This window comes from Arachis stenosperma, chromosome 10 (assembly GCF_014773155.1).
Source record: "Arachis stenosperma cultivar V10309 chromosome 10, arast.V10309.gnm1.PFL2, whole genome shotgun sequence".
Lineage (NCBI taxonomy): Eukaryota > Viridiplantae > Streptophyta > Magnoliopsida > Fabales > Fabaceae > Arachis > Arachis stenosperma.
The window spans coordinates 129,202,545-129,220,218 of record NC_080386.1 but is presented as its reverse complement, the minus strand read 5'-3'; the positions used below and the strand labels follow the sequence as shown (position 1 = coordinate 129,220,218).

The 17,674-nt window shown below is 31.2% G+C and overlaps 2 protein-coding genes across 2 annotated transcripts; one reads left to right on the top strand and one right to left on the bottom strand.

Moving 5' to 3' along the window:
* Positions 1 to 666: 666 nt before the first annotated feature.
* On the bottom strand, positions 667 to 6,235 carry LOC130954967 (uncharacterized). The gene is made up of 12 exons (XM_057881742.1): positions 6,023 to 6,235; positions 4,598 to 5,530; positions 3,819 to 3,931; positions 3,598 to 3,717; positions 3,403 to 3,490; positions 2,920 to 3,011; positions 2,719 to 2,823; positions 1,884 to 1,993; positions 1,674 to 1,761; positions 1,555 to 1,590; positions 1,344 to 1,440; positions 667 to 982 (listed from the first exon to the last, which is right to left on the bottom strand). The coding sequence occupies exons 2-11, from the start codon at positions 5,442 to 5,444 to the stop codon at positions 1,357 to 1,359; spliced, it is 1,683 nt and encodes a 560-aa protein (XP_057737725.1). The 5' UTR covers positions 5,445 to 5,530; positions 6,023 to 6,235; the 3' UTR covers positions 667 to 982; positions 1,344 to 1,356.
* Positions 6,236 to 15,463: 9,228 nt separating this feature from the next.
* On the top strand, positions 15,464 to 15,769 carry LOC130957716 (protein GLUTAMINE DUMPER 5-like). Its single transcript, XM_057884560.1, has one exon. The coding sequence runs from the start codon at positions 15,464 to 15,466 to the stop codon at positions 15,767 to 15,769; it is 306 nt and encodes a 101-aa protein (XP_057740543.1).
* Positions 15,770 to 17,674: the final 1,905 nt, after the last annotated feature.

The following is a 17,674-nucleotide window of genomic DNA, read 5'->3' as shown; positions in this document are numbered from 1 at the left end:
TCTCTTTTTATTTTACTACATTTTCAATTTTCTTCGATATATTCAGATGATTTCTTTTGATTTCCTTGTTAACTAGATTGTCCAATATTGTAATTTCCATGCGATATAAAACTTGCTCCTGTCATTTATAATATTTTCAAACTTCAGGGGAAACACTTAAAGTTCTCCTTCTAAAGGGAACTTTGTGAAGGCCATCGTAAAGGGAATAAAAGTACATTTCCTCAATAGAATCAATATTATTTTGGTGCAAGCAGTTGTCGGAAACTCCAGACGTTGTGTTGGACTGTTGGTGAATATTAAGTGACCTCGAAATAACGAAAGGTTGCGTATCAATCCTTATAGATACGTTACATTATCCTACCTTCCGTGTCTACGAACGCTGTTTCACATGTACCAAATTCCTTTCAACAAAGTGATAAAAAAAAAATATGCAGCAATTTATTTTTAAGGACCACAGTGCAAGCTAGATGGCATGGTTTACAGAGGAAAGAAAATAAGGGGAAAAAAGAAACAAAGTTCACGGAGAAAACAAGGGCAAAAGCGAAACACGAATATTAATGTAAAATTTAAACAACTAAATTTTCAAATTAAAGGAGTGATTTACATATTAGTCATATGCAGTAAATTACTATTTTGCTTAGTGAAGTTATTTTGATTAAGAGTAAAATTTTAAATTAATCACCAACAATATCTGAATTGGACAATTTTGTTTCTCTAAGTTTGAAATCTCTAATCATGCACATTATGGAACAAAAACGTTTCTCAGAATTTGAAAATGATAAATTCATCCTCACCATTCTCTGACAGGTGACTGGACAAATTCATTCGACAGAAAACAAAGATTAGGTTTAGCCAGAGATCAGAAGAAAATCAAATCAGCACCTTAGACTAAAAAAAAAATAAAGTAAAAAAAAATCAACTGTTCCTTTGTGGTTCCCCTCAGTCTCGGACTAAAATATCTGCATCAGCAGAAGATCATGGCCTGCAAGCAAAATTAGATGTTATTGATGGCAAATTAGAGCAACTAGCTTTAATTATTAACTTTTACCCCTGATAATAATGTCCAAAGTCACTAAAGGAAGTTCTTAATCACTTAGGACTATAATTTCTATTTTTCCATTAGCTAACTTAAGATTAATATAGTAGAAATTTTTAAACATTTTTGCTTTAATAAATGCATAATAAATATATTAGAAACTTAAACTTTATATATTTTTATTTTTTTATAAAAACTTTTTTAATTGTAATTTTAACATATGCCCTACATGTTAAGAAAACCATTAACAATAAAAAGAAACCGTTAATTTCTCCTAACATGATGTGTGTAGAATAAAAATATTCACCTTGTGGTATGTATTATACTTTGACAAATCTAGCTATATTGGCAAGAACTGTTCTTAAGCTTCGGATACCTGCTCCAGATTTTGAGCTTACCATCATCTGCAATAGACAAAAGACAGTGAAGAGATAACTTACCTCCAAGTTCCAACGATATTATATGAAAAAAAAAAAAGGGGGAGAGAAGTATGAAGAAATCTGCAGAAAGAAGTTTACCAGAGGCTGAACTACAGACTTGTTCTGCAGGAGGCTCTGTGGACAAGCCAAAAAGAAACTTTCAATCTCCAAAAAGGATAACATTGACTTTCAGACTGAATGATAGTTTTGAATATTACCTCTTCAATTTGTGTGGCCCGGCGTGCCACATCGATTGGGAAAACTGTGTCTGTCTTGGTTAATACTATCTGGTATTTAGTTTTTGATCTGGGTTGATATCACTCATCAAATAAATTTAAGCATATGGACATGTACCATTTGGTGTTATATGAACACATATTAAGCCATGCTTCTATGTGTGAGGCACGAATTGAACAAGTGTGTTGTACCTTTCCATTAATTCAATCAGTTCATAATCTCTTGCCTTCATACCCCATTTCGTGTCAATCAAAAGGCACACGCGTTTGAGTCCAACTCTTGTGGAAACATACTCCTTCACCTACAATTAACCAGTGCTTTTAATATAACAAGGAAAAGACAAACATGATTTCAATACCCTGCTTGGTGCACTTAACTGTAAAGCTGAAAGCAGCATATGAATGCAAGACATTTATAGTTTAGATTTAGAGCACAAAAAATCAGTCGCATAAGTCTATTTTACTTATCCTACTAATATAACAGTTATGAACTGGTAGGCCACTGATAAGACCCCAATGGTAGGAAGGCCAATTAAGGGATTTAACAAAGTTTATTGGAGGAAAACAGACAGAAAAAAGAGAAAATAGGAGGTCACGACCGTAAATAACAAGAATTGAGTCTTAGTAGGACAGATTGCCCAGATAGAAGGGGGCAGATCTGACGTACCTAGTTACCTTTATGGTAGTACACTTTAATTTTAAGTTTTATGAAAGGATTGAGTTCTGGACTGCTTAGAGCTTCTTTATACTCTAGCTTGTTACCTAATTCCAGCTATATCTCTATTTGTCATTTCTTCTTTATTTCCCTGAATTGAGGAGCTTTTGATCATCTCTTCAGAGTATTAAAATAAGAAAATTACTCTAGTTCTATTCGTTGTTGAGTTGTTTCTGTTTTGCCTTAACAGTGTTCTATCAATTTCTCATGCCAGCTGCCATGACCTAAACAGACAAGCATGTGTGGTATGATTGCACTTGTGAGGATTTAAGACATGAACACTAAAAGATAAAATAAAATCTGTGAACTTACAAGCTCTTCCCAAGCTTCTTTGACTTCTTCTTTTGCATATGCAAATCCATATCCTGGCAAATCAACTAAACAAAGCTTCTTTCCCAATTGGAAGAAGTTAATTGTCTGCATAAAATTCATTATTAGATCAACAAAATATTCAAAATTTTGATACCTATCTTTTGAATTGCCATACATGACAACTTTTAAGAGCATAGTCACCTGGGTAAGGCCAGGCTTGTCTGACGTTCGTACAACCCCCCACTGTCTAGTGAGTGCATTAAGAAGTGATGACTTCCCAACATTTGACCTTCCTGGTAACAAGAACATAAATCAAAATAATATCATTGTACTTGTCTCTTGAGACATCTATGTTAAGAACTACCCTGAAATATTTGTTATTATTGCACCAACACTCAATAAGAATAACCAAATTACTTTTAGTTAAATTTTTGTTGTTATTATAATAATTAGTTAATTAGTTAATTACATAATAATAAGCACATCAAACAACTTTACAAAGTCGAAGGTTTTTTTTATCAAAGATACAGCAAAGATAAAAACAGATAAGAAAAGGAACTAGAAACAAGATAAAAGTTACCTAGTAACCAATTGAATGCAACAGTGCAATAAAATAATAGAAGTGAACCAAGAAAAACAAAGAGACAAATAAATAGAGATGAATTGATGTTTGCTCAATCCTACCAGCAAATGCAATCTCTGGCAGATTAGGAGCCGGAAATGATGATGAGGCTTTTGCGGCAGCAAAAAATTCCAATTTATTCCTAAAAGCCTGTTGCAGGTAATCAGCATCGAATGTCAGCATTGAACAAACTACTTATGAGTGTCTTTAATAATTCTACAAGTATATTATGTCAAATGCATTAAGCAGTCGCATACATTTTCTTCAATTCTCTCTCTTTCCGAACTGCTGGAGAAGGGAATATTGTCTAATGGCGCAGAAAGATCTATGTTATAGCCTGCCCTTTTTAAGTCAATCAAACGTCTCCTCCCCAAAAGCTGCAAATAATAACCATTGTTCAAGCAATCAAAATACATTCATAGCAACAATGAATGAACAACATAATCAACACAACCATATCCCTACTCATACAAATTACATTTTGTTCCACAAAAGAAAGTATTTCAGGGGTAGGCTGTATCGCACGGAATTGGGCATTCTTGGACATCTGATGTTCTTCCTCACATTCTTTTTTCTTCACTTCTTTACTTCCTGAAATTACTTTGGGTATCAAAAGGGAAGTCCTCAAAGCACTCATGTAAATCATAGAAACACATTCGAGAAAAACAATAAGTAATTATGGGTGTTCCACAGACAAATATTACAGGAAGTTGGTCTGAGCCCCAAACAGAAACATAGAACTCCACCTTCTTGATCATTCCTTTGTAGCTTCTAGATTGAAACACAAAAACAAAGACAGTCTACACAAAGCAGATGTTAAGCATGGAGTCTCAACCTTCAACCTCATTCAGGAAAAACATATAATTGATTCATTGGCACCGCTGAATTCCTAGCATGTTGTTCTTAGTTCAGGTGTAAGTCCTCGGATATACTTAGTTTAAATGTAATAAACCTAATATTTTCCTCAATGGAGAAGGCATAGATGTCCACGTTCTTCAAAAAAACTAAGACTGTACAAACTATAAAAAAAAACAAAGTGGGTGTAGTGGAAATCTGGGTTTGACATTTATGCTCATGGAAAAGGAGAGGTTGCATAAAATCATTAGGGAAACATAAAATCATTATCAAACCTTTATTAATCACCAGTATATTACTGGAAATTTTAGAGATCCTAATGCAAATATGCAATCTAAATAAAACAAAGAACAACAGGCAAACAGCATATATTATACAAAGAGAGGAATATAAGTTACCTACCATCAATACCAATGCCATCATCTAGTCTCTTGTTTGAGATATCATTCGGGTCAATCTTGATTATCCTTTTCTTCTTCTTTGGCTTAATGTCTTGTGTCTCGGCATCATCATCACCCTCCAACCCTGCTTTATCTTGGGCTTTCTTCTTGCCAGAACTCAGAGGAGATGCAACCTTTAGGCTTTTCTCCTTGCTCACTTCAGATTTCTTTTCTCTATTTTTCTTCAATAAACCACTACCATAATCATCCTCCTTCACATTCCCTTTCAGTTTCGTAGCCAATACAACACTCTCCTTGCCCATAGCCTTTCGACTCAAATTCTTTGCTTCAGACCCGGCACTGTCCCTTTGTTTACCTTGAACCCACATCCTCCCCCCATTGGTCGAACTCCTCAGTCCAACAACTTCATCTTTCAACTTCCGATCACTCCCTCTCTTCAACGAGCCTTTCTTCTTCGATGCTGCTACGCCATTCAAAACCTTCCCATTCTCAACCACTACCTCACTATCCTTAGTTTTAAATTTCTCTTCTTCCTTACCATAAATTCTCTTCTTCCTTCCACTGTCCTTAGTTTTTAATTTCTCTTCTTCCTTACCATAAATTCTCTTCTTCCTTCCACCGTCCTTCCCACTATAATCCAAAGTTCTCACATTTCTTCTCACACCAAATCCTTCTTCACCTCCTTTGAACTTCACCCTTTCCTTCAATTTCCCAGTAAATCCACCATTTCCATTTTTAGCTTCAAAAGAACCCTCATTTCTTTTAGTTCTCCCAGAATTTCTTGAAGTTTTTCCAACTAGCTTAGCCTTTTTCTTGAGCTTAAGCCTTAAGCTTGCCTCACTAGACATTCTACCCAAGGATGTCAAACTTGCAAGTCTAAGTAAATTAGCGGAGATCACCTTGAGTCAACTTGTAGAACGTAAGAGTTTACCTCCTGTTTTAAATATTTATAAAATACAAAAAAGTAAATAAATATATATATTAGTACTACGAAAGAAACATTTCATATAGAAATTTTACACAAATATAAGCCGTCTAAGTTAACAATGTTAACACAAAGCACATAGTCAAAACAGAAGTTCTCTTGTGCTGCAGTGCATTCAAATCCTTCACAATTAGATTACAACAATTCATGATTAAGCAATCTAAGTTCAGATTCTGATATAACAATTAAAAGTTCTATTTCCTGGTGCATTCTCAGACATCCTGAAAAATGTCCAACACTCAAACCAACTCAGAATCATTCGGTAGCCACAACCTACAATCATCAACAGAGTAACAGCCATAGCAGAGAATCAATTATCAAATTACTAACACTAACAGAGTAACAGACTAAGCGACAAACATGTAACAAACTAACAGCCACAACCAAATGCTATTTCTAATTCTGAAAGAGATATAATGGAGCTGGAGAGTGAAAATGTACCCGAAGGAAAGAGAGAGGAAGCGGCAGAAACGGCGGAGCAGAAGCAGAGGCGAATGGCGGAGAAGCACAGGCGAAGACTGATCGCCACCGACCAGTAACTTAGCAAACACGACGTCGAACGTGAGGGGAAGGAGCAGAAGCAGCAGCGGCGGCGCCGAGCACAGAAAGAGCGGAGGCCGGAGAGTTTTTCTGAGAGTTTAGGAATAGAGTGCGACTGTGTGAGAGAGGGGATTAGGAGAAAAAAGGGGCTTTTGGTAAAAACCAAAAAGAAAATATTACTGTCACTAAAACAACGTCGTTTTAAGTTTTATTTATTTAAAGGCTAAAGTATTAATTTTGACCATGAAGTTTGCTAAAAAAATTTAAAAATATTTGTGAGTTTTATATTTTATTTAAATTTTTTTATTTGTATTAAATATATTTTTAATAATTAACTTTTTTAAAAATTAATGACTAATTTAACAATATACAAACCTTTTTTAATATCACCAAAAAAAAGGATATTCTTCAATATAAATAAGTAGAACAAATACAAAATTTTGACTCTAATTATTAAACAATATTATTGAATTAATTTTAAATTTTTTAAAAATTTAACCGCCATGAATATACTATATACAAATCATAAATTTTTACGATAAAATTAAAATAAAATAAAATTTAAAAAAAAAGACAAACTTTAAAAATAAAAAATATATTTTATTTTTATTTAAATAATACGAGAATTTCACCAAACCTAAATCTTTATTAGTTTATTATATTATTAACGAATAATGTTAAAAAATTACTTAATATTATTTATAAATTAAGAATTTAAATTTTTCTACATGTATTTATATTATTTATATATTTTTATTTGATTTAAAATTTTTTTATATTTTTTTAAATTAATTTTAACATCTATAATCATATAAAAAATAATTTAATATTATTTATAATAATATTATTTTTTTCTAATTTTATTTAGTTATTTTTTTATTATTTTTTAATTAATTTTTATTTCTATTGTTATATACAAATATTTTAATATATTTTAAATTCACATAATAAAATTGTTAGTGTAATTAATTTATATTATTTTATATCATATTTTTTAATAATATAAAACATAAAAATATAATTCACTGTCACATAAATATTCAATAAAATAAATTAATTAACAAAATATTTAAAAATAGATAATTTTATATTTTATTAGACATAAAATTATAAAAAAATATGAAAAATTATAAAAATTGAGATAATTTTTTTATTTAAAAGTATTTATTAATTTTTTAATTAAAAATCTAATTATAATTATATTTATTATCAAATATATGACATTATATATGATTATATAAAATTTTAATTTTCGACCTCTCCACTCTTAGATTTCTGGATTCGTCTTTGTCCGTCGCCACTACCACTATCGTCGTCGTTGCTGCTGTCGCTGCCACCATCTTCTTCTTCTTCTTCTTTTTCCTCCTCCTTCTCCTCCTCCATACGTTCCTTCTTTCTTCTTTCTTTTTCAACGTCTTGTTGTTGTTGTTATTTAATTTCTTTTTCTTTGTGCATTGAATGTATCTTTTTTATTGAGTGAAATTGAAAAAGTACAAATGCTCTTTTATATTATTTTTCTATACTCAATATTTGTGTGCTATCTGTATGAATTTGCATGTTATGTTGAACAAAAATATGTGCTATGTTTAAATATTTGTGTTGTAATGAACTAGAATTTGTTTAATGATTTCTGACAAAATAGTGTGAGTTACCAGGCTATTAGCTTCGAATTTCGATTATCTTGTATTGTTTTTTTATACTCAGATATTTGTGTGCTATTGTATATTTTTTTGTTTTTTTCTTAATTATGGTTATTTATAAAGTTCTTAGTTTTCTTAATTGAGTTGTTTGAAAAATTAGTGTTATTCTATGATTCTGATTTTTGTGCTATATATGTGAATTTGTGTGCTATGCTAAACAAAAATATGTGATACGCTTAAATATTTATGTGCTTTAATAAACAAGAATTTGTTTAATGATATCTGTCAATTAGTGTAAGCTACCAAGCTATTAGCTTTGATTACTTGTGTGCTGTGAAAATGAAAAAGTGTGTTATTTCATTTTATTTGATTTACACATGTGATGTGGTACGGTGTAATATAACTCAATAAAAGAATATACACATAAATTTTGTTGTCGCAAAATTTGTGTGCTGTGCTTCAAAAATTTGTGTGTTATGATTCGAAAATTTGTGTCTTATGTGCAAAAATTTGTGTGTTATATTGTTAAGTTTATATTACTTTCTAATTTGTGTGTGTTATACTTCAAAAATTTGTGTGCTGCAGAAAGTGTAGAAATACTCGTATATGTAGTGCAAGCTCTTTGAATTGTGCGCTTATAGAGCATTGAAGCACGTGTCACACGTTTCATTTTGAGAGTGGTTTTTATTGTAGTTGGGTTAACTTGGTTGGACTTAGTTACCAAAATCAAGTGTACATGTAGCATCACTCTACCTGTACCACTCTATCACTCTAATCTTTATCTCTAGCCGTAAAGCAAATGATAACAAAGTACTACGACAGTTCTAAAGCTTATATATTAATATGTATAGAAGAAAATAATAATACTAGAATCCCGATAAAAAAATAAAGCTCAAAAATAGAGATACAAAGCACGTAATGTTCATACGAACTAACTATAGGCGTAAAGGTGCAAGAGATAACATAATACATATAGAAATCAAGATAAGTATATATATGATATACAAAAGAAAACTAGTCACAGTCTACAAAATTTAGGCCAGCTAGCTCAAATAAAAATATAATAGAATTTTTGAAATAAAATAGCAACATCCTAACTCTCAAAGTAAGCCTCTAACGCAATTAATGCAATATACAAAAGAGAGACTGTAACTACATCAAAATAACCAAAAGACCAACAGATAAAAGAGATCATCTGCCCCATCACCGCTCAGCAAACTCACCGAGATGGGTTGCGACCTGCATTTGAAAAACAACAACATATGGTATGAAAACTGGGGGTTCTCAGTATGGTAACAGTACCCAACAGAAAAGATATAAGGTTTCGGGATGCCAAAGACAATCCTAGAACTTCACACCGATACAAGATTCAAACTTAAAGAAATATATAACTTAAACCAATAATAGGGCAAACTAACTTAAGGAATTTCTAACTAACATAAACACCGCTGTCCCACAGCCTTCACCAACCTATCATCCATGCGATCCTATCGCCACCGCCTACCAAGTCTCCTCAATCTCAGCGGAAAAAATACAAATAATGCACGCAAGTAAAACACAAGTAGTATACATTTATAGCAAGTATTCAAGAAGCAAGTAAGTATATTATACATTTAGGCACAGGATGCAAGTAAGCATTAAGCAAAACAAATAAACATATAGAAGATGCACATGATAAATGCCTGTCCTATTGGTCGTGATATCACTTGTCGATTTTTAACTGCTAACCCGACACATCCCCTCGAGATGTAGCCTTACAGTCACGAATAATTGGTACCCCAGGGATATAGTGCCCGGCACACTATCCAGGGATATAATGCTCGACACACTCTTGAAACCCGAAAGGATACGAGCGGAATACTCAGCCTAAAACCTCACATCTCAACGTAAGCAAGATTAACCATCGTCCTTACTCCTTACAGCAGCGCCGCGACCTCGACAACCAGGATTAACCACTGTCGTTGCCAAGCGCATAACGACTCATCAATTTCAATATATCAATAGTATAGAATAAATCTCAGTGATCACTGCTCATAGCACAAGTTCATTATTACTCATCTCATCACAATCATTCATGTCCAAGTCTCAAACTCATCATCAGTTCTCAATATATTATCATCTCAACTCTATGCCAATCCACTCAAGTCATTCCATCCACAGAACTTTGCAACCCTAAGTCTTCGTCTTCTAAATTCAAACAGAAATTATCTAGTCTAAGTTACCAATCCATCCTCACTAGCCTCAAAGTCTAATTACTAGTTAGGAGTCTTAAACAATATTTAAAGAAGTTTAGAAAGCTAGAGAACCAGTTGAAATTGCAAGAAGATAAATTTTTAGTAAAACAGGGGTCATGCGTACGCACACTTCATTTGCATACGCGAGTCCTCAAAACAGCAAGGGAGACTCAGGTCGAGTGCAACATGCTGCGTACGCATACTTGTAAGAGTGTCATTTTCGCATATGCATGCCTGTGCCGCATACATAAGGGTGCTTGGCAGCAGCCAGTCCCCGCATCGCGTGCAACAGTTCGCATACGTATGCCATAAAATCTTGAAAAATTTTAAATGCTACGGAATTCAAATTTCTGTACCGAACTTTGAACGCGCATAACTTTTTCGTTTAAAATAGTTTTCATCTGTTCTTCGAAACTCTCGGACCCAACTTTCATTTAAATCAAATTTCATCAAAATTGAGGATCTGGGACCAAATTATAGCTGATCAAAATTAGTTAAAAAAATTAGTTTATACAAAAATTTGCAAAACCTCTAACTTTTAAAACTCTCAATGCCAAATCAAGTTTTCCACAGCCCAAACAACCTCAATTCAACCCAAAAGCCATAATAAACCTTCTTCAACCATTCCTTAATTATATGACTATCTAAACCATAAATATACTCTCAATTCTTTCAACAATTCTTCTTTAAAACCATCAACCTCAACAATTCCAATCCAAACCTCAATCATACCTCAGTCATACCATTCTAATCCGTTACAATAATTATTTATCAATATACCATCATAAGCAAGCTCCAAAACATACAATCCGTTCAATCTTCGTCAAAATACATATACCACAAACACAATTTATTCAACCATTCATTCAATTCAATCCTATCCTAGGATCCACTAGCCTAAGTTTCATAAAATATTACATATTAAATAAAGAAAATCGAAACCATACTTTGGTCGATTCTCACGCAACTCAAAACACTGAAAAACGATCTCCAAATAAGTTTGACAAGCTCCACCACCAAAAGTCCAACTCCAATTCCACCAACTTCACCCCAAATACAATAATTCAAGCTACATATATACAATTTACCATACATTAATCATAGGGCTCAAAATACACCAAACCACAAGAGTTTCGAAGTAATTTACCTTATCCGACGGTATTGGGACAAAATCCAATAATAATCCAATGCTAGATCACCCATAAACAACCAAAATCACAAAATCTATTCAATAAGTAAAGCCAAATTTTTGAAACTTTTAGGGCTGAAGAAAGAAGTGTGAAATTCGAGTTCTTACCAGCAATTGTTAGATAAAAATGACAGGCTCAGCGAGAACTATGCGTGGCTGCAAATGACATGCAAATCGAAGCACCGTAACTCAAGTTATGAGCAATTAAAGAGAAGAGTGAATAGTATTTTTCTTCTTCTTCTCCTCTCAACTCACTCACCTGCAACCCTCACTCTCTAAGTGTTAATGTGGCTGAAATGGGTTCATTTAGTGTGTTATATACGTTGGACTTGGGCCCGGTCCAACCGCGTAGCATTTTAGATTCGTTTTGTTCAATTTTGGACCAAAACTTTTAAGATTAGTGTCCGATTTTTTATTTTAAATACTTTCTTAAGTTTTTCTACAGTTTTATCACTCTCATGCAGTACCGAACAGACTTAAGCCGGTACTGCCGGCTAATTTACCGGTACGCGTTTTTACGCAATTTTTTTCAAAAAATTATATTTTTTCACTCAAAAAAATTCACTGAATTCAAATCTCACCTTTAAAATTTTAAATTTGTTCCGAGCAAATAAATTGTTATTTCATTTTATTTTTAAACGGTTGTTAATCTCCAATTCTTACACTACCCACTATATTTATCCTGTTTGACCTAGACCTACCTTTATTTTGTAAGGTGGGGTAAAATTTTTCAACCACATGTTTGGTAGAGCAAGCAAATTCACCTTATTTATTGGCATATTTTAACGATGCAAATCGTTTACCACCTTAGATTTGGACAGAAAAATAAGAGTTAATTACCAATTCAGTATCTAAAAAGTTTAGTTGCAAAAAAAAAAAAAAAATCTGTCAGAATGCGTTTGTTTTGAAGTATTGGGACGGAAATTGGGGGATTGAGACTTAATATTATGGTTGTTGGTCCAGAGACTGGTACTAAAATTTCAGTCTCCGTTTCCGAAATTCCAGTATTTCAGTACTTTCAAAAAGTGGAGACATAGGAGACTGAAATTTTTGGAGATGGAGACTGAAATTCTATCTTTACCCTTTGTACAAATCAAATTAGGACTTCATTCTTATTAGCCCCTCATTCTTTCATCTTCTCATTCTTTCTTCAAAGACCTCCAGTTGCAGCCTATGCATCGCTAATGCTAGGATAGCCACTTCGTTGCCGCCGTCGTAGCCGCCGCTAGGTAGGTGAGTCGCCATCGAAGTTCATCTCTTATTCCTTGTGTTCTCATCTTCTCAAATAAGGTAAAATGACAACGTTTTGTACCTACCAGACTTGCACAGCATCCGTAAATAGAGGAGACCAGAGAAAAACAGAAGAGACCAAAGAGACAGCTCCGAGACGGTAGTGATGGTGGCTACGTAGACCTAGAGGCGCGCAAATGGCGGCAACAACACGAACCTTGAGAAGTACATGGTAGTGCGATTGTGAACCGTTGGAAACTTGCAGATGCACCTTGTTCGTTCGGAATTTTTGGCGGTGCTATTGACAGCAGAAAAGACTGGAGGATTCCTTCCCTTTTCGGTTAAAATTTTAGAAGAGAGGAAAAAGGGACTGGATTGGGTTACAATTGCATTTGATTAGTGACAAAAATAAAATTAGATTTGGATTAGAGTTGTATTTTAAATTTAAAAATATTTATGTAATTTTAAATATTTTTATTTCTACTTTTATTTTAAATTAAACACAATACTAAGACTTTTCAATTTTTGTCTCTCAATTTTAATCTCTTTTTTAAACATGAACTAAAAAATATTATCGATAAAATAATTTTTGAATAATTTAAAAATACAACAAATATTTATTTCCTTCTTTAGTTTCCACTTTCCACATCCAGCATGGCGTTGGTTGTTACGTGGATGATGCAATGGATCATTTAAGAACACAAATATTACGATATCAAATACATTTCTTGTGTTGGCAAAAGACTTGGATCAGCATCTGCTAGAGAGATCGAGCTTATTATACAAGCAACTAATTAAGGGACGAAGTTCCTATTGTAGTCGCATACCGAAGATATTCAACGATTTCCTCAGTATTAATACATATACTGATCCATCTTGTAGCGGATATAGTATTATATATCTGTCTTTGTATGCCCAGCTTAAAGATAAATACACAAAGGATAAGTGAACAACTGAACATAACATCATAACATTAACATGCATATTATCACGGACAGAGCTTAGTTAAGATAAGGGACTATGGCTTTCTAAATTTTTATTAAAAAATTAGTAGTATTTTTTTAAAAAATAAAAAATAATTTAATTAATTCAAATATTTTACTATAATTTAAAATATCAAAGTTTAATTTTCATTTTTTACTTTTATTACACAATAAATTTTAGTTCTAAATATTCAAATTTTGTTGGATTTGGACTGAACTAAGTGTATTCATATTTCGCAATTCTCTACTCAATAAGTAACATTCTCTCTACCTTTGAGTTTAAATACAAAAAATTAGGTATTTTTTATTTATGTAATTTAATATTATTTTATATTTTACTATTTATTTAATTTAATTTTTTATACGATAAAAATTATTAGAATATTCAATAAGTATTGATATTATTGTATTTGTATAAATTGATAAAAAAATATATAACTTTTACAATATCAACACATGTAAATAGTTTTTCTACTTTAATGAATTACAAAAAAGTGAAATACAACTTTTAAAAGTTCAAAGAGTTGCATCTGATGAGTTTGACCTTAATTTTTTGGAATGAGACTCTAGAAAACGGCTTCAAATTTGGCAATATCACTCAAATTAGAGAGATGATGTTAGACGAACTTATCTTAAATGAGTCCATATAAAAAATATCTTAACAATTATCTTCTATCTGGCCCTCAAAATTTTGTTTCAAACTCCGCAACTGTATATTATGTAATTCTTTTAAGTAAACATGTAATATTTTTTAAAAGTTTTAACCATGCATTAACTATGCATACATGATATTGGTATATCATGATTGCTAATTTTCGTTGACTTATAGACACTTTGATGAAGAAAATATTTATAACTAAACTTGATTTATTTACATTTATAATATATATAAATAGAAAAATAGAATAATGATTATTTGTGACTATTTTCAATGTTCCAGAAAAAAAATTGATTTTTTTAATATTTTGTGGCAAAATATTTGATCATTCTATTATAGAAAAAGTTTGATTATTGGTAGTTGATTATGTTATTAGAAAATATATAAATATGTATAATATATACATAAACATATAATAATTAATTTTTTTTATTTTTATAAATTATTTTTTAATAAAAATAACTAATTTCAAATTTACGTTATTTCCCAAAGAAGTCTATAATAGTTCTCAATTTTCTTAAAATAAAAATTATATAATCGTTTCAAGATTGGGGCCTTCTTTGACTTTGGGATGCAATGCATGTGTGAAAGATGAAATAACAGATAGCCACATAGAACTTTCATTAAAAGCAAAAAGGAGAGAACAAAAATAATATATATATCAATGCTCTAAGATCAGACCAGTTTAATTTTTTTAATTAATAATTAATTATTAATATTTAAAAATATTACCTAAAAATATAATACTGGACTATTTAGTTAAAGGTATTGAAATGTTAACCACAAAAATAGTAATAAGTTAATAATCAATATAAACTAAAATTGTTAATTTTTTTAATATATATTTAAATATATACATAAAAAATTATTTATATATTAAAATTAGTTACTAAAATCAGTTACTAATATATTTATATATAATTTAATTTATTTTTAATATATATTTATATTCTAATTTTTAACGTATATTTTATATTGATGATTGATTTTAATATATATACAGAGATAACTCCTAATGATGAAGAAACTTCCAAGAGAGGCGAGGAGGATGCCCGGGATATGATGCTTCAAAACACACGAAAGAATATATTATTTATGGACGAGTTCAAGCATTAGCCTATGTTATCCAAAGAAACGAATAACAACAACAAAAATTCCATTCATCACAATTTCAACATGAGTGGGTCCATTAATGTGAATGTGAGTCACCTTATAATTCAATAATTCATATATAAATAAATAAATCCCTTCTCCTTCTATGCCATATCCCAATAACACGGCTACAAGTAACTAAAACCCATCCTCAAAGCAAAGTAACAGAGCACTAAAATTATATGCTCTTTAATGAAATAAATTCATATAATTGAGGTCTTTAATTGCAATTTGCAAGAAATTAAAGTACTTCATAATGGATGCAGCAGGAGGAGGTGCGACAAGTTTGAGAAACGTTTCATCTCCAACTCCGTACCTGTTTGGTGGCTTAGCATTTATGTTTGGACTCATTGCAATGGCATTGATGCTTCTAGCTTGTTCTTATCACAATCAACAACATTCTTCATCATCTACCGATAATACCTCGCCGGCAAAGACAACGGGAATGGAAGTGGAAGATTCGGAGCCTAAGATTGTTGTTATAATGGCTGGAGATAGCAACCCTACATACTTGGCCAAGCCTATGTCATCGTCCACATGCCACAATCAAGAATCCGTTTAGAGCAACAGGTTTTCATGGATTGCAATTTAGATTGTCCCTGTGTGCGATAATCCGATGCGAAAATTGCACAAATTACAGTATCGTGGTTCGTGGCTACATGAAGATGTCTTTATACATCATTGCTGTAGTACAATGATTCTCTTAGGAAATTAACTAGGTGTAGTTAACTTAGAGTCAATTAATTGAAAAATAAGTTCATTATAAAAAAATTATTTTGATTTTTTGAATTTTAAAATTTAAAATTAATTTTTTTTAAATTAGTTGATTTTAAATTGGCTACACTCTACTAGTTAGTTTTTTAAACTTTTTTATAGTATAAATAATGAATTATTGTATGTACAAAGACGAATTCGAATCTTCGTATTTATTTAGGTGAACGGGTAAATTGATCACATTTTATTTTAAAATATACCGATGACAAAAATTGTCTAACACACGGCTAAAGAAGTAGAATACAAAAGGTGGAAAAATTGTATTGGACATATATTATTTTTTATGTAAATTTCTTTTTTTTTTAATTTAAATTGTGATTTTGTAATTTGTATTATAAAGTCAATGTGATTTTCGTACACACATGTAAATTAAAGAATGAAATAATTAGGGATGGCGAAAGAAATTTATATTTGTAAATATCTGCAAAGATTATCTGCAATAAAAATATTAACAGGATCGTAAAATTCTCACAAATAAAAATTTGTCCTGCAAAAAAATCGGACGAGGTAGATATTGAAGTATCCATCCTACAGAGACCAACAAAATTTTCATAAAAGAAAATTTACTGAAATATTTTTATATATATAAATAAGTTATATTAGTAATTCTAATGTATTTCATTTTAATTTATATATTGAAATTTTTATGTGTAGTTATTATGTTAATTTGTGCTTGATTTGATATATTTATTTAAATTGTATTAAATTTTATTATGGTTGTATTAATTTTATTTTAAAAAACTTAAAATTTAATATCCATGAATATTCGTATGTATCCTACTCTCGTGCAAAGATAAATAAAAGACATTTTACTAAACGAAAACATAAATGAAGAAAAATTCCACCTCTATAAAAACTCATTGTCATTCCTAGAAATAATAGTCTTTAGATGTTTTGGTTATGCTAGATATGGTGTAAAACATAATTGGTATATTACAAAATAAAATAGTAACAATTTGATTTACTACTTAAAAAAAAAAAAACATCGGAGTCGTTTGTGGAAGTGTCAATGATGGTGATGTGAGTTATTATTGTGATAGTGGTATTGATAAAGACGAAGGGTTAAGTATAATTTTGGTTTTTAAGATTGAGGTTGAACATTTTTTTTATTCTCAATCTTTTTTTACTTACAAAATCGTTTTTAAGATTTAATTTAATTTTAAAATCGTATTTTTTAACAATTTTTTAATTTTTATTTCGAAAATATCCCTAACTAAAAAAAGGATATCGCTTGCTGTTTCTACTCCTCTTCCTCGTTCGGTCGCCAGTCACTCGTCGCTGTGCTTCTTAGAGTTCCCATTCTTTTGTTTTTTCTGTTAATTATATGGTTGGATTTTTTTTATTTGTGGTTTTGTTTATGCTTCTAGTTGCTTCTGCTTCTGGATCTTTTGTTGTTGTTATTGTTCTGATTCCATTATTCATGGTTGTTGTTGTTTTTCTTCTTCTGTTTCTGGTTGCTTTTGTTGTTATTGTTCTTCTTATTTCATTATCCATTATTCTTGTTCTTCTGCTTCTGGTTGTTGTTGTTTCATTGTTGTTGCTTTCGCTTGTGGTTCTGCTTCTGTTTTTTGTTTTTGATTGTTTAGGAAAGAAGGAGGAAGGACATTTTTATCCGAATGACAAATTAAGTTAAATCTTAGGGACGATTTTGTAAGTAAAAAAAGGTTGAGAATGAAAAAACTTTTCAGCCCCT